At 41.5% G+C, this 24,428-nt stretch overlaps 1 protein-coding gene and 1 pseudogene across 1 annotated transcript; one reads left to right on the top strand and one right to left on the bottom strand.

Annotated features, from left to right (window-relative positions):
* Nucleotides 1-2,106: 2,106 nt before the first annotated feature.
* Nucleotides 2,107-3,822, bottom strand: LOC118642061 (annotated as a pseudogene).
* An 18,816-nt stretch (nucleotides 3,823-22,638) lies between these two features.
* Nucleotides 22,639-23,747, top strand: TICAM2 (toll like receptor adaptor molecule 2). The gene has a single exon (XM_036280125.1). It carries the CDS (start codon nucleotides 22,688-22,690, stop codon nucleotides 23,390-23,392), a length of 705 nt encoding a protein of 234 aa, XP_036136018.1. The 5' UTR covers nucleotides 22,639-22,687; the 3' UTR covers nucleotides 23,393-23,747.
* Nucleotides 23,748-24,428: the final 681 nt, after the last annotated feature.

Raw genomic sequence — 24,428 nt, 5'->3', positions numbered from 1 at the left:
TGCCGTGGTAATTGCATTGCTGCTGCAGGTTTTGGTCCCTGGGTCACTCACCTGAGACATCTTCCCACTGGCTCCAGCGACCCTGGCTCCAGCTGTGCAGTGGCCGGTTGTGGGGATGAGGTAGATGGAGGTGTCAGGCAGGTAAGGTTCCCCATCCTTAGGTAGCGGGGCATGTGGCAGTGGAGGGGCCTCTTCCGAATCCCCTTGCAATATAGGAGGCCACTTAATTCGCCGTTAAGTCTTCCTTTAACCTTGGGCCTCGAGGACCTTACACTGTCCCGGACTAGTAACACAGAATCAAACCCAAGGAGGCCTGATTTGGGCTATTTCCAACCACTGGTCTATGTAGGGAAATCGGTCAGATGGCCAGAGTCTCTGGTGACTACCCTATTACAGCCAACACACGGTCTGGACTGTGGGGACATCAAGGGTGCCTTCAGTGTCACCAAAGCTGGGCCATTCTAATTCACAGAGGGTGTGCAATTTTCCGGGGGCCATTTTGACCCCATAATCTCCTGAGAACCCCTTTCTAAAATTCTTTATCATACATTCCTGAACACTGGGTTTAGAGAAACTTCCCTCCATAACGATATCTGAGATGGTTAAGCAAACCTCCCAGTGAATGGTGTCGTGAGACGAACAGGAGGAAACTCTCATTTCATCCACCTTGCTGCTCCCCTCTTGGGGATTTAGGTGCCTTTTGGCATTGGCAGGTCAGTGTGAGCCCCTGACTCAGATCAGGTTCACTGGTGGAGACAACTGTCCCCAAGAACCTGATACTGCCCTGAGCCGTATGAGGTCACCAGGAATGCGCAGGTTGGGACTCACGCAGGCTCCATAACAGGTGTTCTGGAGCACAGTCATTCACACACACACAACCGCACAGAATTGAAACTTCCACCCAGGAATTCCCTATCCTGTGCGGCGTCTATGCCGCTTGGAAGGTGATCAAGCTCCCCTTCCGCCTTAGAGGGGGCCTGAACTCCGTCCTGGGTCCCCATGGACACTTACCAATCCAATGTCCTGGCAGGCTTTTTTATCCTCCCTGGAGTCAGTTCGAGCGCAGCGGTGGCCGACTATAGTCGGGCCTGGCAAGGGTCAGGGTCCAGTGAAATCATTGGTGGTGCACTTTCCTTTCCATCGCGGGGGCCCAAACTTAGTGACTCCTTCCTGCTGGCTTCTGACAATGGTGGCTGAAGGAGCCAGCACAGCTGTCGGCTTCCCAGGTAACGCACCGAGATATTGTGGCAGAAATTTGGTCAGTGGGAAGGGACAGACTGCATGCACTTGGAGAACTAGAAAAGGACTGTTTAATGTGCACCAGTGCTGTCCCAGCAGAGTCACCTCCAAAGGCTGAGCCCCAATGCCCAGGTTCCAGCCGCCTTTTATACATGATGAGCCTCCAGATATTTGGGGCTTTCAAGTTCTGCTATAGTTTAGGCCATTGGCGGATGTAAAGGAATTACAAAAGCCAAGGGCAGGGTCTCTGCACCGCCTAAGGGGCTGCACCTGGCTTGCCTTCTCAGCCCAACCACTGAGCCATACCGGCCAGGCCCTTGCTGCATTTTTAAAGTGAGAATTTTATTTCCATGGATTATCCTTTGTGTCTGATAATTCCAGTATGTACAGCCTGTTATGATTCTTTTTGTGCTATCTGTAGTTCATGTGGCTTCTAGTTAATGTTGTCTTGGTTATCGTTGTACTTCATTATCTTTGTTTACTTGGAAAACCTGAAAAAAAAAATAATTTAAGATCTAAGATGATTTTAGCCCTGGCCAGTTTGGCTCAGCAGTTAGAGCGTCAGCCTGCAGACCACAGAGACCCAGGTTCGGTTCCCACTAAGGGCACGTACCTCGGTTGCGGTTTGTCCCCAGCCCCCATTGGGGTCATGTGGGTGACAATCACTAGGTGTGTCTCTCTCACATCGATGTTTCTCTCTCTTCCTTACCTTTCTCCTTCCCGCTCTATCTCAAGATAAATGCAAAAATGTCCTTGGGGAAGGAAAAAATAAATAAAAAAAAGATCTGAGATGATTTTATCTTCCTTAAGAGGTTTATGGGTTTTTGTTTATTTGTTAGTTATATAAATTAACCCACTTATTAATAGTTAGCAGTGTTTCAAATGACAGAGCTTCCAATGGTCTTTCAGTTCCTTCAGTCTTCTGATGGCAGACTTCAGACAGCAGAAGTGTTGAAGGTCCAGGTACCACCAGCTGTCATTCTAATGCAGAAACCATAGTGCCACATCCCCACAGCTCATCTCTTCATCTTGGTTTTGCCATAAAAAGGGCAAGTGTATCTGGCGTGCTGGCTGATTTCAGTTTTCTTCACCATTTTCCTGAGGGAGGCACCATAATGGATCCTAAACTTACCAATAATTCTGACCTTGGTGCATTTAGCTGTGCTGCCACTAAGTAGATTTGAGCCCAGATAAGGTTTTGTATTCTTTCTGCCAAGTACCCAAAGTTGCAGTCTGGAACCTGGGCTTCAGATTCTCTGTGCCCCTATAGATAACCCACTGCAGTGCAGTTTGTACCCTGACTCAGGCTACAGCCCTTGGGCTTTGGTCTAGTCTAGAGCGAGGGGTGTTTTCACCATGTTTGGTGGATACCAAACCGAGCCCTCGTCTTTCCAACTCTGGTTGATGATGAAAAGACAACGTTGGCCTTGGCTGCTGTGGCTCAGTTGGTTAGAGCATTGTCTTGTACACTGAAAGGCGGTGGGTTCAGTCCCTGATACGGGGCCTATGGGAGGTGGCCAATGGGAGTTTCTCTCGCACATCAATGTTTCCCCCCCCCCCCCAAAAAAAGATCAATTAAACAACAACAACAAAAAAGACAACTATATCTCTCAGCTCCTTTCTCTAAGATCAGCAATCCGCCCCAAGGGCAAAAGTAACTCTGGCACTGCTTCCTGAACTCCAGTTCTGTGCCTGAATTTGACCTGGGAAATTCTACATGTTACGTCTTCAGGAAATACTCATCTTCAGTGGGAGTGGGAACATGGGTCCAAATGACCCGTTTTCTCCTTACCTACCTCCAGAAATTCAAGGTTACATCTCGGTAATGAATAAAATATGCACCTTCTGTACTTTCATTTTCACCCTTGGGTGACTCATAGAGTTCAGATAACCCCCAGATGATATCTTTTTATCAGTGACTCATTTATTCATTCCACAAATATTCATTTAGTGTCACGTAGGTTCTATCCTTTTTTCTAGAAATAGAGATTCATTGATAAACAAGAACTTACTATTTTATTCTAGGAGTTAGACAACAAGACAGTTTTCATATGAGAGGTTTTAAATCTAAGATGGATCCCTTAAAATTATTTACAAGAATTTATATTTATCTTAGTCTTCTAGATAAAGAGTGTTGTTATCACCACATTGTTGGGAGTCCATGACTCAAAAAGTTTTAAGGAATCATTGTTCTGTATGATAGAGTAATTTTAGCTTTTTCCTATTAATATAAAGATTTAAATTCTAAGCCTATTTTGTTATTTTTTTCTACATGGTGGGACTTGGAGGGTTGGATATTGAATAACTTTAAATTTTTCTACTATTCAATAGATGTTTGACTAAATGTCTACTGTGTGCTAGACAATGGGGATACTGAAGTAAATATGCTAGTTTCTTATTCTTAAGGCATCTGGACACAGATCCCAAACAGAAAATCACAATATCTAACCTGAAAGTAGTTCTCAAACATTATGATACAAGAATCACCTAGTCTACTTGTAAAAAAAAAAAATCTTTCTCAGGTTTATTCCCCTGACCCTGAGATGTTATAATACTGTACCTGCTGTTATGTTCTAGATTCATGCTGTATAGTTTATTTACTCTTCCAAACAATGCTTTCCCCCCATTTTACAGATTAAGAAACTGAAGCACAGAATGGTTAAGTTCACTTGCATAAGGTCACACAGTTAGTGCTAGAACCGGGGTTCAACCACACACATATTCTGCAGAGCAAGCTTGTGTCTCCCACGTGTCTATGGAGCCTCTCAATCCTACAGAGATATGTGAAGAGCTAATCTTGATTTTCAATAGCTCTTCCATTTCCAGGATCTTTCTATTAAATTGCTAATCCACTGGCCTGTTGCTCACCTCATGTGAGGTCACAACTTCAGACTAACAGAGCTATGTGGTTTCCCCTTTTATTTCCTCCCAGGTGTGTGGTTTTTATTGACAGCACCACTAGGTATGAACTTTTTGCCATCCACTGCAGGTCAAGTCAGCTCCCTCCAGCAGCTTTCGCTGTAGGCCTCCTTCTGGTAGCAAGCACTGTTGCACCAACATAGCTGGAGAATGTGCAGCGTTGGGGCATGAGAGCAGCTTTTAGCAAGAATGCCCCAGACTCCTACCCAAAATTCAGCATGTTGTTTTTTAATGATTGAGCCGGCCAGCATATGCCCTTGACCGGTCGTTGAACCAGCAACCTCCTGGTGCCCAGGGGATCACCCAACCAGCTGAGCCACACCAGCCAGGGCAGTCTTTTACCTTTTAAAGGTCTTATGATCTGTAATGATGTTGCCTTTTTTAAAAATCCTCATCCGACAATCCCCCCCCCCCCCCCCATTTATCTTCAGCTAGAGTGGGAGGGAGGGAGACAGAAACATTGATGTGAAAGAGATACATCGATTGGTTGCCTCCCACACGACCTGACCAGGGCTGGGGATGAACTGCAACCAAGGTGTGACCTTGACCGGAATCAAACCCGGGACTCTTTGGTCTGTAGACTGACACTCCAACTGGTGAGCTAAACCGGCCAGGGCTGATGTTTCCTTTTTATTTCTAGTATTGTGTCTTCTCTGTCTCTTTTTTTTTTTCTAAGTAGTTTTACCAGTAGTTTATTAATTTTATTAGTCTTTTCAAAGAACTGTCTTTTGCTCTTGTTGATCCTCTTAATTTTTTCTTTATTTTCTAGTCTTATTTTTATTTGGATTTCATTTTCTGTGTTTTTCTAATATCTTGATGCTGATGTTTAGATAGTTGATTCTCTGGCTTTCTTTTCTGATATGTGCATGTAAGACTAGAAATTCTGCTCTCATTAGATTTAGCTATGTCCCACAAATACTGATATATAGTATTTTTAGTAACATTCAGATAAAAACATTTTATGATTTCTGTTGTGGTTTATTTTTGACCCATGGGTTATTTTTAAATGTCTTTTGATTTCCAGACATGTAGAGGCTTTTCTTGTTATTTTTTTGTTTGTTTGTTTTTTGTTTTCAGTATAATAGGTAGGTGGTGAGAGAACATATTCTGTGTTATTTCAGTCTTCTACTTTGTTTTGATTTTGCTTTGTTGAGACTTGGTCTATGGTGAAAAATATAGACCAATTTTGTTAATGTTCCATGTGTACTTGAAAAGAATGTGTATTTTGAAATTGTACTGGATCCATAATCTATGTATGTCAATCAGGTCAAGCTCATTAATCATGTTCAAATCATTTATATCCTTACTGATTTATGTATGAGTCTGCTGGGCATATGTAAGATATCCAGGGAAATGGTAGAGTAAGCTAAAGAGGACAGAGGATCAAGACCTTGAAAACACCAGCATTTAATGTCAAGGATTTCAGGGTTGGGAAGCCACAAGGAAAACATTTTACATGTCAGAGAAGCCATCTCTATTCTGATTTAATTAATACCCCTTCCCACTTTACTCTGCTTTGTTTCATTCATTCATTCATTCATTCATTCATTCATTCATTCATTCATTCCCAATGAATGGACCTGACGTTTTATTACTTGTTTACATGTCTATTGTCTATCTCCTGGACTATACTGCAAAATCTCCATGAGGACTGGGACCATGTGTGTCTTGTTCACACTATATCCCTCGTGTAGAAGACACCAACTATTTGTTGGCATATATTATCACTGCACTTTCTTGAAATGTATACTTAATAATTTGGGTAGAAAATTTAAGTCATAAAACTCATAACCAATTTAAAATATTTTCTTAGTACAGTGTGAATATTTATGAAGAAAAATGCAAAATTTGGAACAAGTTGAGACATAAAATGGAAAAATTCAAGTGAATTTGCCTTTGACATTAGTGACTAGGTTTATTTGTGCATGGGATATAGGTAGTGAATGGGGAAATAAATGTTTATGGCATTTGCTATTAGCAGTATTGCAACTGAAAAGCACCGATTTGAGGGGTTGTGAGAGGAACTGACTGAGGAGACTTAAAGAGAAGAATTTTAACAAGTTTGATAAGCATAAAGGCCACATGGGGTGGTTGACATCAGAAAATAGAGTATTTGGAGGAGACAATAGTGAACTTTGTAGAAAGGCAGAGAAACTCTCAGGGGAGATGGGTGCAACAAAAGTATCATTTAGATTAGTAACAAGGCCACTATTTACCTGAAAAGTTGAAACAACCACTGGGAAGTGGAAGAAGCCAGCTGTCAGAATGTAATGAATGGTGTAGCCATGTTTCCTTTTTCCAAATGCCTCAGAGCACAATCTCCCACCAGAGCAGGATGCCACAGAGCCCCTCATTGTTATTGTTATTGTGTCAATTGTTAACTATCCTATACCCACCTATGTAAAAGTAGTGTCTGTTCATTTTAATTTATCCAATCCCAGAGATTTCCCCGCTTTGCCTTTTCCCTAATCTATCACCAATGAATTTCCTGTACTGTAACCCCTTTATGCCTCCTCTGTTTATTGTCATGCATAAAAAAGGTGCAAAACGGCTCTTCTCTGGAGCATTTTTCTCAATCCCTTGAGCTTTTGCTTCCCTGCATTTACCATCAGTTTGGCTCAAATAAACTTACAGAAATTCTTACAGGTTTGGATGTTTCTTACATCTAACAGGCTTTTTTGCTTCTTTACTTGACTGCTTTTAATGTTCTTCCTTGATATTCAGGGAAGTTCCAGTCTGTTTCGACTGCGGAAAAAGAACCTGAGAAAGTTGGCCTGGCAGGGGAGCGGGTGATGCGCTTCGCATCCCTGGCCAGCGATGGGGTTGTTGCCGCAACTTCCAGTGAGAGAGCCCCAAAGGAAAACGAAACGCCAAGAGACCGTCGTGGAGGACTGGGGAGTCGCTATATCTCGGAAAAGGTGCAGGGTCAGTCTGAGTGAGGCAGGCCATTTCCTTCCTTTGGAGTTTAGGGGCTCCCCTCTAGGAGGATAGAGTGGATAGGTAGGATCAAGTATTTTGGGCTTAGGGCCGGAGCAGTGTTGGGCGCACCGGGAACACGGAAGCAGTGGCTGCAGCCCCATCCCAGCACCCAGGTCTGTAAGGAGAAGAAACAGTGGGGTCCCCCCTCCGCACTCCCCAGCCTCAAAGTCGGGGTTTATGAAGACAAGAAGGAGGAGAAGAAAGAAAGAAAAGAAAAGAAAAGAAAAGAAAAGAAAAGAAAAGAAAAGAAAAGAAAAGAAAAGAAAAGAAAAGAAAAGAAAAGAAAAGAAAAGAGAAAAGAAAAAGAAGCAGCAGCTTAGAGTCCATATTGCCTGGGCGAGAGTTCGGATTTCCTCTCCTCCTCCCTTCTGAATGGCCAGTCTCTCCCTTACGCGCGGGGACATCCATCCACCTTCTAACCCCTGACTCGCCCCCGCGGTGCTGCGTCGGGGCCCAAGCAGCCCCTGGGGAGCTGGGAGCCGCACCACTGACCTCCAAGGGTTAAGCGTCAGAGCGTCTCCGAGGGGTGGGGACTCCGCGGTGCCGCGACTTCCGCGCGCGCGGCTGGAGCGCAGGGCAGTGGGCGTGCGTAGGGAACTGGCAGCGGGTTGGGGACTGGCCACCTCTTCCTCCCGACGCCCGGGGGAAGTCGCACACCAAGTGGGTCAGTTCGACGGGAGACGAAGACGGAAAAGCCTCCAAGCTGGGCCCGGTGTGGCCCGCCGGGGAGTAGGCAGGTAGGGCGCCGGGGAGGTGCGGCCGGACGGGGTGGGCTGGGGCGGGCGGCCGCGCGCAGCAGTCTGGCGAGTCGGCCCCACGGCGGGCAGGGCGCGGCGGCTCCGGGAGCCCGGCTCCCTCCTCGGTCGGACGGTGCCGATCTCTGAAGGGAAAACCCACGCAACTTTCTACCGTTCTTGTTTCACTTTGACTAGAAAACCCATTTTTTAAAGAAACCTTCAAGCCATATACAACGTCTTCAAGCCAATGCCCAGCGTCTTAAAGGGCTTAAATGTTCTGCGGGAGCCTTAGCCGGGCACAAAATGCTGAAGGTTGTTTCCTTATTTGCTTCTTGTCCAAAAGCTAATTTGGCCAAAAATAATTTGAACTGGCAGCTGCGAGCTAGTTTCCGGTATTATATTAGTTAGGACCTCTCCAGTTTTTCCTGGCATTAAACTAAAAAAAGGAGGGGGGGGTGTCTTTAAAATGTGATATAATACTTTCAATAGTGTGTTGGTTATAAATGCAGTTAAGCAACTCTATTTTATACTTTATTTAAAGTAGATGAGCCGGAGTAGAATACTGTTTTACTTCCTTTTGAAGCAAAGTAAATGTTACTCATGTCCAGCTGCTTTGAACTTGAAGTATAAATCACATTGATACTGTTGAATCGTTTGCTCATGGTATTTTTTATTTATTGTTTAACAAATATGAGTCTGCTGATAAATCTGGTCTTTAAATAATCACCTCCCCCTCAGACCAATCATCCCTTTCTGGGTTCCGCCCATTTCTTTGATCCCTTTTATTTAAACAACAAAACTTCTTTAAAGGACTTGGAGCCATGTCTCTATTTCCACTCCTCCTCTTTCCCCCTCCACTCTCTCCTCTGGGCCTTTTGTCTCCATCACCCACTTGGCATTTGTGAAATCCAGTATCTGTATAGTTTTCATTTCATATGACACAGTTTACCACCAGGTCCTCCTAGAAAGTCTTTCTTCACGTGGCCTCCAGGTCACCACTTCTGTTTGGTACGGCGGTGTCTTCAGGCTTCTCCTCTCCCAAACCACTAAGTGTTAGAGTACCTCAGGGCTCAATTCTTGGCCATAGTCTCCTTCTAGCCATACTTGATCCCCAGGCAATTTCTGTCCCAAGCCATATTCCATGGCAGTGAATAATATCTATAAGCTTATGACTTCCAAAGTTTTATCTCTAGCTTCACTTCTGAGCTCCAGACGCATACATATATCCAGCTGTTAACTTACCATCACCACATGGAAGTCTAATAGGAATTTGATTTGAGTATATTCAAATAGAATGACTGATACCACACCCACCCAGTCCTTCCTGCGGCTTTTCCCTGGTAAAGGTAAACGTTAATGCCATTCAACTAGGGTGAAACTCTGGGAATCTTCCTTGGAGCTTCTTTTTAGCTCAGACCCTACATCCAAACATCTAGTAAATTCTGTTGACTCTACTTTGAAAAGATATCTCAAATCTGACCACATTTTGCTTCCTCTCTCACGCAAACCACAACCTCTCTTACCTAGATGACTGTGAAGTCTGATTTATTCTTCTTGCTTCTACCCTTGTTCCTCTATAGTCTTTTTACAAATGGCAGTGACTTTTTCAAATATAATCAGAACTTTTACTTCCCTTTAAAACCTTTTGGTGGCTACTTATCACAATGATAAAAACCAAACTCTTACAATGGCTTCAAAGCTCTGTGTGATCTAACCCTTGATTACTTCTCTGATCACATCCCCTACCTTCTCCCTTGCTTACTCCACTGCAGGGACATTGATCCTGCTGCTGTTCCCTTTGCCTGTGGTGGGTCTCTGGTAGACCATCATAGGCTGTGCACCTTCATTTCCCTGTTCAAATACTGTATCTCAGGGATTACTGCCATAGTCCTAGTGTAACTTTTTTTTTTTTTTTGCTACTGACCCTCGGGTGGGTTTCTGTTAGATACTGGCATTCCATGAAGCTTATGGCACCTTTAGAAAATTGTTGGTTGCTAAGACTCTCTAATATTAAAATGCACAACCATCTTTCTCTTGGGCTTCATTTTGACCTTAAATTCTGTTTTTATAAAATGTTCTTTCTGGTTGGGAGAAGTTTGCCCTTTAGTGCCAGTTCCAATTTTTAAATATAGAAAGTGAAAGAAAAATACCATCCAGTTCACCTAAAAGAATGTGCAGTAATTATTTTTGTCAATTCCTCTGCGTCAGTAGGAAGCAGTGGTCACTGATTTGGAGACTTTCTGAGTGGTACCAGTAACAGGTAGTTTAAAAGGAAAAAAGAAACTGAAGTAGCTTGTTCAGAAAATATTATACAAGTATTTTAAGTGTAGTGACTAAGCATATATTAGAATATCAGGATTTTACAGCAAAATTTAGTTCCCTTTTAAAAAAATATATGGGAATGGAAATGCAAAACAATATTTTTATCTTTAGGTAAAGGTGTTGAGACTAAAATACTTTTATTTATAATGCTTATTTCTCATTTTAACCCCAAGGAACTTGTTCTGTGATGTTATCAGTAGTATGTGTATTACCCTACCTTCTTCTAGAAAAAAAGAAAAAAAATTGTTATTTCAGAATTGGGTGCCTGAATAAATATGTGCAATAGAAGATTTAATAAAATTTAAAAATTAAATGGATTTGGCCTTGGCCAGTTTGGCTCAGCAGTTAGGGATTGGCCCTTGGACTGAAGGATCGAGGGCATTTATCTGGACCTCGGCCTCAGTTCTCTCTCTCTCTCTGTCTCTCTCTGTCTCTCTCTCTCTCTCCCTCTCACTTTCCCTCTCTCCCTCTCCCTTCCACTCTATCTAAAAAAAGAAATCAGTGGAAAAATATCCTCAGGTGAGGATGAACAACAACAACAAAAAGTGGATTTGGAATATGGATCAAAGAGAAGAGTAGAGAGTTAAAAGGAAGCCAGGAGTGAAGTTAGAATCAAAACACCTGTCACAAGCTTCTGTCTGTGTGAGCTAGAGAGTACTCATCAGCCTGGAGCTGCCCAGCAGCTAACTCAAGAGACAGGTTCCACAGATAAAAAAGCAGGTACCCAGGGGAAGCTCTGTTTGTATTTTTGCTCTTTTTTTGAAACCTATAAAAGCAGTTGTGTGTGTGTTTTCAACTAATTGTTTACTTGCTCAAGGACCTGTTTTAGGCATTATGGAGATGATACTGCTCTGTGGTGCTGTAATTAAAATATTGGAGGATCCCTGGTTGGCTTAGAGTTAGTAAACCCAGACTCTTGGAACATTTGCATATAGATAAGAAAACAGGAGGTCAGAGTTAAACCTGGAGACCGACTACACCCACCTGGAATGCACAGATATGGCACATAAGGAATAGACTCTGGCACCAAGTTAACATGACCTCTATTTATTTATTTATTTATTTATTTATTTATTTATTTATTTATTTATTTATTTTTATCCTCACCCAAGGACATTTTTCCATTTTTTGTTCAGATAGAGCAGGAGGGACAGAGAGGAAGAGAGACAGAGAGAAACATCGATGTGAAGGGACACATCGAGTGGCTGCCACCCGCACGACCAACCAGGGCCGGGGACAAACTGCAACCGAAGTACGTGCCCTTAGCGGAAATCGAACCTGGGTCTCTCTGTACCGCAGGCCGACGCTCCAACCGCTGAGCCAAACCGGCCAGGGCGACATGACCTCTATTTAAAAGTACAAAACCTAGGAAACGATTATTTTATTTACTAAAAACAAAATTTTTTTCAGATTGCATTATCATTGTAGAAAAGGGATATATAGAGATATACTTATACAAACACAGATAACCAATGTTACCTTTTTGGTATACATTTTTCCAATCTATTTTCTCTAGTTTGTTTTATAAAGCTGAGATCATACTGTATATGCTATTTTATTTTATTTATTTATTAAAAAATATATATATGTTTCTTTATTGATTTTAGAGAGAGGGGAAGGGGCGGGGGGAGAGAAACATCGATGAGAAAGAACATCAGTTGGCTGCCTCCTGAATGCCACCCACTGGGGATTTGGCCCACAACCTGGGCTTGTGCCCTGACTGGGAATTGAACCGGCGACCTCTTGATGCATGAATCGACGCTCAACCACTGAGCCACACCGGCTGGGCTGAATATGCTATTTTATACTCTACTTTTTTCACTCATTATTATGGAAGCATTTTCTTATGTCATTGAAATTATTCATAGCAATCATAAACATTTTTAATGGTTTAATAGGATTCAGTCATATAAATAATTTGATAGTTTATGTTGTTGCTATTCCCATTTTTGGAATTCTGATTGTTAACCTTCAATAGAATTTTTGCTAGCCCATGATACTGTGTGCAATTTCTCTAAGAAAATATAGTCATATAACTCATACTTTAAAATTGCAGTAAAATGCCTTTATAGATCCTGTGACAGGAGAAAGCTGAGCAAATTGGAGAATCTGAAAAAAAGATTCATGTGCAGGGAACTGGAGGAAGAAAAGGGAGAGAGGCAGGAGATGAGTTTGGAGCTGAACGAGTCAGATACAGGGCAGCATTGACCATATGAAAACATTTTTATTCTGAAAGCAGTAGAAAGCCATTGCTGGGTTGCCTATGGGAGTAAACTTGATCAGATGTGTGTGTTTAAAAAGATCATTGTGGTTGCTAAATAGTGAAAGGATTAGACTGACCGGAGTGTACAGAGGAGACCAATTAGGAAACAGTGCAGTGGTGGATCTGGGGAGAGATGTTGACTTAGAGTGCAGATGTGAAGAGGGAAAGTGGAACAACTAGAGATGTATTTTAGAGGATGAATAGACAGGGCTTGGTGACAGCCAGGAGTGAAAGTATAGGAGAGGACGGGGAAGGTATCAGTGATGCCTCAGGTTTCTGGTCATAACTGGGTAAATGATGATGTCATTTACCTTGACCGAGTATTCTGGGAAAATGGGGTGGAAGGCAACGCCCACACTACCAAGGAAGTTAAGAGTGCCGTGCAATATATGTTATGAGATGTGAACAGGATATTATGGGTGTCCAGGGGAGCAGAACTTTACCTGGAGATAAAAGAAAATGCTTTCTGACAGATATGATCCTTGAACTCTGTCTTGAAATGAATGGACCATGTTTATAGTCACATAATTTTTAATACTGCAACATAATTGCTCATTTAAAAAACCCCACAAGATATATTTGGATTGGCTAGTCCCATTCTGATTGAGTCCGTCATTTATATAATACAGATAATAAAGAGTTATCAGGCTATCTCTCTAAACCTCAAATACTGTGTTAGTCATATTTGGAATAGTCTCAGTCATTGATTCATTCAGAAGGTATTCTTGAATGGTGACTGTGCGAGACTCTGGGGATATAGCAGTGAAGAAGACAGATTCGGTCATTGTTCTGGTAAACTTTACAATCTACCAGTTTACAACCTGTCAGTGGGAAAAAAGAGAAACTAAGCAGATAGTCATACATATCATTAATTAACTGTACAGTTAGTTGTGATTGGTGCCATGAAGGAAAGATACAGGGTGCTACACTCCTGTATTGCCCATAACCCTACACCTGCTAATGCGTGCTCTGATACCTCATATGAAAAATACAGGCACTGATTTATTTGGACTATAAATAAGTATCAATAGGTACTATTTTTTACTCCTTTTATTTATACTGGGCCTTTGTCATCCTTATGGATTCTGTGTAACCTCCAAAAGAAGAAAATAAATAAAGGAGAGCTGATTCTTAATAATGTAATTTCAATATACGATGAGGATGGATTCAAATTCTACCTATTTACGCCAGTATTGATTACCCTCCTTGAGATTTAAACCATACTTTCAGTGTGAAGGGGTGAAAGAGAAGCCTACATGTTCCTTGTCTGGCTGACAGGTGTTTTCTGTTGTGTGCTGGCACCCTGGCTCTCCCACACTGTCGCCCTGGGGCTGGCAAACTTCTGGAAAGGGCCAGATAGTAAATATCACCAGCTTTATGGGCCATGTGGTTTCTGTTATAACTACTCAACTCTGCCTCTGTAGTCACAGACAATACATAAAGAAATGGGCATGACTGTCTTCCAACACAACTTTATTTACAAAAACAGGTGGCAGGTCATGTTTTGCTGCTGACCTCTGCTGTAGCTCCTTGTCCTGAATTTGGATGTTGTACCGATCACAGTTTAGCTACAGAGAACAGAATCTACTCTGCTATTTGAAACAGAAGGTATGCATTAGAGGGTATTACAAGATTTACAGTCGCATCAGGAAAGTCGAGCTAGACTCCAGGTTGGGTTTCTAGGGGCACCTGCTAGCACTGCTGAGCGGCAGTGGTATAGTGTTTCTGGGGCTTTTGCCACGACCAGGGAACCTGCCAACTCAGGCAGCTGCCAGCTCCTGAATCACCCCAACTCTGCTAGAGTCTTAACCAGCCAAATAGGTGCCTCACACTCTGCCTGCCTTTATATTTAACCCAGACATGTAAGTAGGTCTAATTGGCGGAACTTAAATTATATCGTAAACCCTAGCTTTAAGGGAGTCTAGGAAATAGAGCTTTTAGTATTTGTGTACCAGAAGTTCAGGAAGGTACACCAAAAGGAAGTTGAAATCCATTTTGGATGAGCAAATCTGCACTGTCGGCTGCAGAATACCCCTTTGGCCACTTCACATCCACAGCACCCTTCTTTCCATACCAGAACTTCCAGACAATAGTAATAACAGTATGCTCACACCCAAGATAATGCACTTGTCCCTCATAAAAACAAAAGTGCATTCATCTTCTCCCAGGAAGGTAAAACCCCAAGTCCGTAGGTCATCACATTCCCTCAGTTTCTAGGCATTCCAAGTATCACTTCTCTTCATGAAATCCGCTCCTGGCCCTACGTTTATTTGCAGCTATTGGCCTCTACTTTCCTTCTTAGCTAAGCTTTCCCCCTCTCCTCATGTCCTCACTTCCTGCAGAGGCTTAAGCAAGCGCAAGGCAGTGTGGTGTGGTGACTCCCACCATTTCTCTGTAAATGCTCCTGCCCACCTCCAGATGCCACTCCTCTCCTCTTCTGGATGCCCGGCAGCCTTTGGTTCTGCCTCTGTTCTTTCTTTCCTTCTACCTGTTTTCAGTTCCTTACAGATTTGAGCTAGTGCCACACTTTGATCCCCCATGAGGATGCGCTCCTGAGCTTTGAACCTACTTGTGTAAGTCCCTACTGGGCAGCTCCTCTTCTAGGTTATGGGGACTCGGAGCTCACTACACCCCAAATTGAATTAATTGGTCACACCCACCTCCACCCCTGTTCATCTTGGCAAATGTCAACACCACCAAGTTATATAAAGCACAGGCTTAGGAGGCATACCTGATTTTTCTTTCTGCCACCCACCCACGTTTGTTACCGACTACATGTCTTTGTCTCCATTATCACTTCCTTAGGTCAGGACTCTGCTTTCTTACCTTGGTTATTGCACCAGCTTCTCAAATGATTGTTCTCCCAGTCTAAGGCCTTACAGTCTTCTAGCCTAGTCTCCTTACTGCAACTAGTTTAACCTGTCTAGAACAAGTCATTTCATGTCACTCCCCAACTTAACACCTGTGAGGGGCTCTCTCTCTCTGCAAACATGATCAAATTCAAAGTGCTGAACATAATATCTTAGGCCTCTTACACTCTCCAATCCTGTTTATCTCCCCATTCTTATTTGTCACCACTACCTTCTTCCTGCCCTTACTTACGTGGACTGGAATTATATAAACACCTAGTGCAAAATGTTTCTAATGGAATTTACCATCTGGTGTCTCAGTGTTTTTGCAAAAGCTGGTCCCGCTGAATGGAAAACACCCACCTCTCTTGGCCTCACTAACGCTTGGTGTTCCCTGCTGCAGGTGGCTTCCTGAGTGCTTCCGTAGCACCTGTTCTCCTGAATGAAGCACAGTGCAGTGAGTCCTACTTGTCTACTTATCCTGACTTCACAGCCCTCAAACCCAGCAGGTCTTGGTGCAGGGTAAGTTTTCAACAACACTTATTTATTTATAACATTAAAATGTATTGACAAGTGAAGAAACCATTGATTTTACATGTATTCGCCACAAGATGGTGCTGTTTAAATAGGAAAGAAAACGAAGTCTGAAGGATTCAGGTTCTGTACTAGATGTCTCAATTTTAAATGTGTTAAATTTCAGAGGCAGTGATTAAACACAGAAGCTTTTTCTGTGGTAACCACATGGACAGATTTAAAAGTTGTATATGTGTGTATTTTATTATCAAATAATTACTGATTATTATTTTACTTACTCTTTGGGAGCCTCTCTTCCCAAGTGGTCATAATGTTTTAAAAATGCAAATATTAACTTTTAATTTTAGGGCAACAAACTCTTAAAGAAGGTAGTATTTGGGTTCTCCAGAGAAACAGGACTAATAGGTTAGAGGAGAGAGAGATGGGAGGAGATGGAGGGAGAGAGGAGATTTATTTAAGGAATTGGCTCACATAATTATGGGGCTGGCAAGTCGGAAATCCACTTCCTTTTTCTATCTATACGCACTTCCTTAATAATTTCATATAATCTTTAGGTTTTAAATACTGTCTATACACAGCTAAATGCCAAATACACATCTCCTGGCTGGACCTCTTCCCCAAATGCCAGACTCTATATTCTATGCTGACTCAGCATCGTTAGCAAATCTTGTCCTACATTATGCTGTGCATGTCATATTGAATTATACCGGGAGACACATAATGTCTGGCTGTCCTCAGTAAGACTGATCACTTGAATTAAGGTGGTGAATTTGTTATATCTTTTAATTATTTTTTTTATGTTCGTTGGATTTTCTATTTCAGATGCATTTATTTTCATTATACTGGTTGCCTTTTAAAATAAATCTCCATGATCCCACTTCTAGGAATATACCCTAAGAAGCCTGAAACACCCATCAGAAAGAATATATGTACGCCCATGTTGGTAGCAGCACTATTTACAATTGCTAAGATCTGGAAACAGCCCAAATGTCCATCAGTAGGCGAATGGATAAAAAAGTGGTGGTACATATACACAATGGAGTACTATGCAGCTGTAAGAAAGAAAGAGCTCTTATATTTAGAAACGACATGGAGGGACCTGAAAAGTATTATCCTAAGCAAAACAAGCCAAACAGAGAAAGACAAGTATCATATGATCTCACTGATTTGTGAAATATAATGAACATAACAGTCCGAGGAATGGGATAGTCCTAGAGACGTGGAAGTGGGGTACAGACTGACAATCCCAAGTAGAGGGGGTGGTGGGGGAGAGATAAACCACAGAACTTATATGCATGTATGCATGAACAGTGGACATGGGCATAAAAGCTGGGGACAGGGCGGGGAGGGAGGGGGAGGAGGGAATCAGTGGGGGGAAAAGGAGAAACATCTGTAACAAAAATAAATTAATAAAATAAAAAAAAATCACACACACAAAAAAATAAAAATAAAAAAATAAATCTCCATAGCTCTATCTTTTTTTCAAATTACTTTTTTGTTGTTGTTGGGTTTTTTTTCCTTTCCATTTCCTGTGAGAGATATATATATATATTTTGTATTCCTCATCTGAGGATATTTTTCTGCTTATTATCAGATAGAGTGGGAAGGAGGGAGGGAGAGAGAAACATCAATGTGATAGAGCCACATCGACTAGTTGCCTCCCGCACAACCCGACCAGGGCCAGGGACAAGTGCAACTGAAGCACGTACCATTGACCAGAATCGAACCCATGACTCATTGGTCTGCAGGCCGACATTTTAACCGCTGAGCCAAACCGGCCAAGGCTGTGATTTTTTTTTCATATTTATTTCACTCTTTACTCTTTCTATTTTTTCCTAATAGTCTACAGTCTCCCTTTTCATCTAATTCTGTTAGCTCATCTTTAATATGTTTGTTTTATTGTTACATATTCTCTTTCATGTCTTTTAGAGCAGTATTACTCGCAGTGCTTGTCTGTAATATAAGAAGCCCGCACCCAATGTAGACCATGCTGCTGTCTTCACTGAGAATGTCTTACTATGAAAAAAAAGTCAGCTGAACTAAACAGCAGACTTAGCTAATGTAGTTGATTGACATCCTGGCACAATCTCGTTGTCTCGTCACAGACTGACACCAAAACGTTCAGAGACTGGCACCTGTCCATGGACTCCACTTTGACCATTTGTTGTGTAAATTTTTCTTTAGTTTCTTTGTTACATATTTAATAACAGTAATAGCTGCTAAAATTTGGGGGGCACTGTTCTAAGCCATTTTGATCTTCATAGGTACTATAACTATAAACTAGAAACCCTAAATGTAGGCACTATAATTATTACCATTTTACACATGTTAAGGTCAAAGCACAAAGATTTTCAGTATCTTGTACAAAATTTCCCAGTTTTGTGGGTTTTTTTGTTTGTTTGTTTTTGTAGCAGGGCTGGGATTTATATTCAGACCATCTGATTTCAGAGTCTTAATGAATTTGGAATTTTTTATTTGTCTTTTGCATGTTATGATTCTTTATATTCTCTTTTATTTCTTGTAATATTTTTGCATATTTGCCAAGCTGTTCTTTCCATCTTACTCCTGTTTAATACAGGGGATTCTATTAGATCTTCTTTTGCCTACATATAAAGTGGATACATTCTGGACCCTCATTCCTTCTGATCTCAGACCTGTTTTGATCTTCCCTTCAGAACCTCAGTTTCAGGGCTTCATTCTGATGGATTATATTTTTCTTTTCTTTTTTAAAATTATTTTTATTAATTTATTTTTGTTACAGATGTTTCTCCTTTTTCCTCCATTGACACCCTTCTCCCCAACACGCCCTCCCCGCTCTGTCCCCAACTTTGTTGTTTATGCCCATTGGTTATGCGTACATGCATGTAAGTTCTGTGGTTTATCTCTTCCCTCCCCCCCACCGCCTCTTCTGAGGTTTGTCAGTCTAGATGGCTTATATTTTTCCACATTTCTCTTGCCTAAGGGGATGTGATTAGCTGTGTTGGGCTGTGGTCAATGGTAATTGGTAGCTTCCATTGTCTTAGATCTTGGCAGAGGCAAGGGAAGGGAGATGGGGTTGTCAATGTGTCAAGTTAAACATTTAAAAAACGAAAAAATGCCCAAGCTGGTTTGGCTCAGTGGTTGGAGCGTCAGCCCATGGACCAGAGAGTCCTGGGTTTGGTTCCCGCTAAGGGCACGTGCCTCAGTTGCGGTGGCAACTCAGCCCCCAGGTGGCAACCGGTCGATGTGTCTCTCTCACATCGATGTTTCTCTCTCTCTTCCTCCCTCTCTCCCTCCCGCTCTATCTGAAGATAGATGCAAAAATGTCCTCGGATGAAGATAAAAATAAATAGATAAAAACAATAAATAAAAATAAATAAATAAATGAAAAAATGTTCAATCTTACAGAGAGCAATTTGGCCAAATCTATCATTATCACAAATGCATTTGTCCTTTGATATAGAAACTCCATTTGATAGAATTATTCTACAGATGAACTTGCACACACATGAAATGACTTTTGTCCAAAGTTATTCATTGCAACATTGTTCATAATAGTAGTAAACTGGAAACAACTCCCATATCCAGGAACAGGGACAGCTGTAGTACAATCACATGGTGGAAGGTTATGTCATAAATAAGAGTGAGGAAGTTTTCTATGTGCTGATGTGGAAAGCTATGAGGTCATAGTATTAATGGGAAAAGCAATCTGTCCATATATTGGTATTTGACAGTGTGTGTGTGTGTATAAATGAACACACACACACACACACGATATTTTTTTGAAAACAAGGAAAGAGACGAAAGAATATATATTCATAAAGAAACAGAATATATAGGAGAAACTCATAAAATTGATCACCAGTGGGAGGCCATGGGGGTAACAGGATGGATATGGGTGGAGGTGAAACTTTTCAATATAAATGTTTTCAAAGTCATTAGGTGTTTCAACCATCTTTTCTGGAAAAGTAAATTGGAAAGTGAATACACATGTGTTTTATTCCCGTGAACAGCCATCTCATGTACCTCTCCCCAGCGGCTGCCTTCACTCTCCTCCCATTTAGCTGAGGGGAAGGAGATGGAACCCAAACGTTTAGCCCTGGTGCTGACCATTCCTGATGGGCGAAGAGAACTTTAAAGGGAGCTTGCCAGACCCTGGCCAGTTTGGCTCAGCAGTTAGAGCGTCGGTCTGCGGTCCACAGAGACCCGGGTTCGGTTCCCGCTAAGGGCACGTACCTCTGTTGCAGTTTGTCCTCGTCCCTGGTTGGGTCGTGCGGGAGGCAGCCACTCGATGTGTCCCTTTCACGTCGATGTTTCTCTCTCTCTCTCCCTCCCACTCTATCTGAACAAAAAATGGAAAAATGTCCTCAGGTGAGGATAAAAATAAATTAATTAATAAATTAATTAATTAATAAAGGGAGCTTCTAGGATTCTTGTGGCAAGCCTTCTTCCCTCCCCACATTTCCTTCGACATCCATGCCCTCCTTCAGTTCTAGTAAAGCCCTCCTTATTGATGGCATTATTGGCTCAGAGTAGGCACACTCAGCCCCTCTCTTTTCTTCCAACCTTGGGAATCCCAGTGACAGAATCTGACCATCTCCCCGTCTGTGAATCACTGGTAGTGGGAAAGGCAGGGCTCCCTCACACCGTGGCTTCCTCCTCACTCTCTCCCTCCAAGTTAGAAGATCAGAGTGACGTGTTTAAGACACTGTCATTAACTTTTTCTCTCTGGTCTACTTAGGGCAGGGGTGGGTAGGAGTGCTTGGAAGTTAAATAGCACACCATAGATTTCTGGAGTGTTTTGCTCTTTTTGCTGACTGGCATTTAAGAAAGATAAGACACAAAGTTGTAATTCTTTAAAAAATTTTTTTAGTTGAAAAGAGTTTGTGATCTGGCTTGACACAGCATTTTACTTTAGAAATTTTTGACATTTTTATGACTGTCTTGTATTACTTCACATGCACTTATCTGCAGCAGTTAGTGATCAAGACACTGAGGTTAAGGTGCTTTAACAAACCTCTCAATGAAGAAGCAAAGATCATTTTAATTGGCACAGTAAATAGATATTTAACCATTATTTTATTCTGCAGGGGAAGCTTCTTCAACTTTGCATAGTAAAACCTTTTTTTCATAATGCAGCAACAAAGTCAGCAATTAATCCTAACCAGTGAGGAGAGTTCAGATTAATTTGATTGTATTATTAGGAATATATGTGTGTATATATGTATGTAGCAGTTTAGTTAGCATAATTTACTATGGAGTCAGAACATGAAGTACAGATGTAATAAATGACATGTAGTAGTCGGCAATTCCTTCTCTATTCAGAGGCAGCAGCAAACCCTGTCACTCTTCATGTATATCAGAAGGAAGTTCTCTGTGTTATTTCTTTTCCTTTTTTAAAAAATTTTTATTGATTTTTTGAGAGAGAGGGGGAGAGAGAGAGAAATAGAAAGAGAGAGAGAGAGAGAGAGAGAGAGAGAGAGAGAGGAACATTAATGAGAAAGAGAAGCATCAACATCAACTGGCTGCCTCCTGCATGACCCCTACTGGAGATTGAGCCCCAGCCCGGGCATGTGCCCTGATCTGGAATGAAACCAGTAACAAAGGTCGACACTCAACCACTGAGCCACACCAGCTGGGCTCTGTGTTTTTTTCTTATCTTTTCTTCCCATAACAATGTTTCACATTTTTGCTGAATGGTTTCTTCTAAACCTGAATTATTTAGGCATATGAAACTGTGTTACTTATGTCATCATGTGATTCTGGTTTCTTACTGAACTCTGGTCTTTGCCCATGAACAATAAATAAAAGTGCTCTGGAGAATAAACAGTGTGGGCCCGTATTTGAAAATATGGAGTCTATATTTATGTATTTTAAATTTTCTGTCTTTTATAAAAGAATCCCCCTTGTAACTGCCTATTTTGGAGTTACATTAACAACATTATCTGAACACTTATTTCAATTAGATTCACACGGAATACCTTTCTTTCGTGGCTGATCTAATTCTTCCACTCTGAACTTGGAATTTTAAAAATAAAATAATGGGTTTAGGCAATAATGATTCTTTGTTGACTTCAATGGAGAAAATTGCAGTGTGTGTTTCTAGATCTCACTTCCAAACCGAGATGCTAGTTTTTCCCTAAGTGAATCAATATGTTTTAGTCAGTATTCCCAGGTTTAGCTGGAAAAGAATATTCCCTATTTTTCACAACCCTTCTTATAATTTCTCCACCATCCTCACTACAGCAATAATGCCTGACCTCAGACAAACAAAAAAGCTGCAAACCAGTGAGATTTGACATTTGCAGTCTTTTTGTGTTGAGTCAATAGAGCTGCCTGCTGGCCAGCGTTAGGATATTTGTATTCTGTTTAGTATTTGTGTTTGGTACAAAAATAAATCTTGCATTTAATATTTGAATATTCAGTTTGTTTAGATTTTTATATAATAATTTGATAATGGGGAAGTTGGATTTAAACTCCAGATGGATAGAGTGGTATGATACCTCTCACTACAATACCAAAGTGATTCATTTTAATCTGGAGGTTGATATGCTAATAAAATAACATTTAAATTTTCCAAATGTCTTATAGTCACTTGGACCCTTGGTTTAACTTACACCTGACTCCCTGTAGTAGCCCTTGAGAAGCTCACAAAAGACAGGTGATTTTTGTCTCCCAATGATCTGCTTGGCATTTCTTTCTTAGGACCATATATCGTCATCTTTTTGAGCTTTTCAGGTTAAATGCAAGCTTCTATTTTGAATGTTTTGATTAAATTTACAATGTTCTTCTCTGTTATTTCTTCTTTTAGAATGAAAAGAAAAGCTGAGAAATAAAGCCTTTCTCTTCTGACTTGGATATTCATAATGGGTATCGGGAAGTCTAAAATAGATCGCTGCTCTCTCTCTCTCTCTTTGGCTAAAAGCCACAGTGTGGACACAAGTCAAAGACATCATGAGTCAGAATCCAAGAAATCTGAAGTCTCTCTGTGTGATGTTGCTAAGCACAGCAACACAACTGAGAGGCCAGCAGGAGAGCAGGAGGGAGCTGAGGGCGTGGACGGGGAGCCTGACGAGGAAGCAGAAGAAGAGTTGTTCTTCAAATTTGTGATATTGCACGCAGAAGATGACACAGGTGAAGCTCTCAGGGTCCAGGATCTGCTCCAGAATGACTTTGGCATCAAACCTGGAATAATCTTCGCCGAGATGCCATGTGGCAGACAGCATTTACAGAATTTAGACGATGCTGTAAATGGGTCTGCGTGGACAATCTTATTGTTGACTGAAAACTTCTTAAGAGATACGTGGTGTAAGTTCCAGTTCTATACGTCCCTAATGAACTCCGTTAACAGGCAGCACAAATACAACTCTGTTATTCCCATGCGGCCTCTGAACAATCCCCTGCCCCGGGGAAGGACTCCGTTTGCTCTGAGAACCATCAATGCCCTGGAGGAAGAAAGTCGTGGCTTTCCTACACAAGTAGAAAGAATTTTTCAGGAGTCTGTGTATAAAACACAGAAAACGATATGGAAAGAGACAAGAAAAATGGCACAAAGGCAATGTATTGCCTGAGATGGAACAGAGAATACATGGCTGGCTCATGTCTTAAAAACAAATGATTTCTCTTCACTTGAGAAAGCAATTTCCAGGAAAAGTTTAAATAGAAGCGATCCTATGCTTATAGGAAGCTATGGAGCACAAGGAAGATAAATGTCTGCCAGACAAAGAATGTGGTACTTTTTGATGTTTCAGTAAACTTGAGAATGGCAGTTTCAAGAACTTTGCTGTCACAACTTTCCTAGTTCATGAATATGACACAGGCTATTCTCAATTCATACTCCTGTGTTGAACCTTGAACAAAAACTGTTTGATAGACACTTTAAAAACAATAACACTTTTGCACTGTCCAGGTGGGTCAGGTAGTTGGAGCATCATCCCGTACAACAAAAGGCACAGTCAGGGCACATATGGGAGGCAACTGATTGATGTTTCTCTCTCACATCAATGTTTCCCTCTTCCTCTCCCTCTCCCTCTCTCTCTGAAATCAATAAAAACGTATGCTCAGGTGAGGATTAAAAATAATAATAATAATAATAAATAACATTGTCACTGAATTTTGTTCTCAAAGGACGCACAGAAGAATGACCCCAAGAGATCTGACCACCCTTCCTCCTGAGACACAGCTCATGAATGTTGTGATAAAGCATCCCCCATATTGTCACCCAGGGACCTGGTTACCCAGAATAGAATATGTGGAATGTTGGGTACTGATGAATATGAAATCAGAAATAGACGTGAGAATGGTGGGGCTTTTCAAAAGAATCCAGTCAAATGTATTTTTCCTTCTCCTGGAATTTGCATATTTGGAGGCAAGTTCCACCACTGATTAGCAGCTCAATTGATAGTGTGGGGGTTAGAGACTCCACGGGGCAGGGTGAGATGTTCCCTGGAGCCTGAAGCTCTCTATGTTGGTCATCTGTAACCAGGGCTTTATTTGCAGAGCTTCTGAAAGGTGTATGATTGTGTGTCTTAGGCCAGATGTTCTGTAAAATCAATTACTTTTCTATGGTTTTAAAAATTTCTCTCATGTACAATGTTCTATCCAGGA

This window comes from Molossus molossus, unplaced genomic scaffold (assembly GCF_014108415.1).
Source record: "Molossus molossus isolate mMolMol1 unplaced genomic scaffold, mMolMol1.p scaffold_m16_p_3, whole genome shotgun sequence".
Taxonomy (NCBI): domain Eukaryota; kingdom Metazoa; phylum Chordata; class Mammalia; order Chiroptera; family Molossidae; genus Molossus; species Molossus molossus.
The sequence above is the reverse complement of the archived record's forward strand: the minus strand, read 5'-3'. Positions and strand labels throughout refer to the sequence as shown.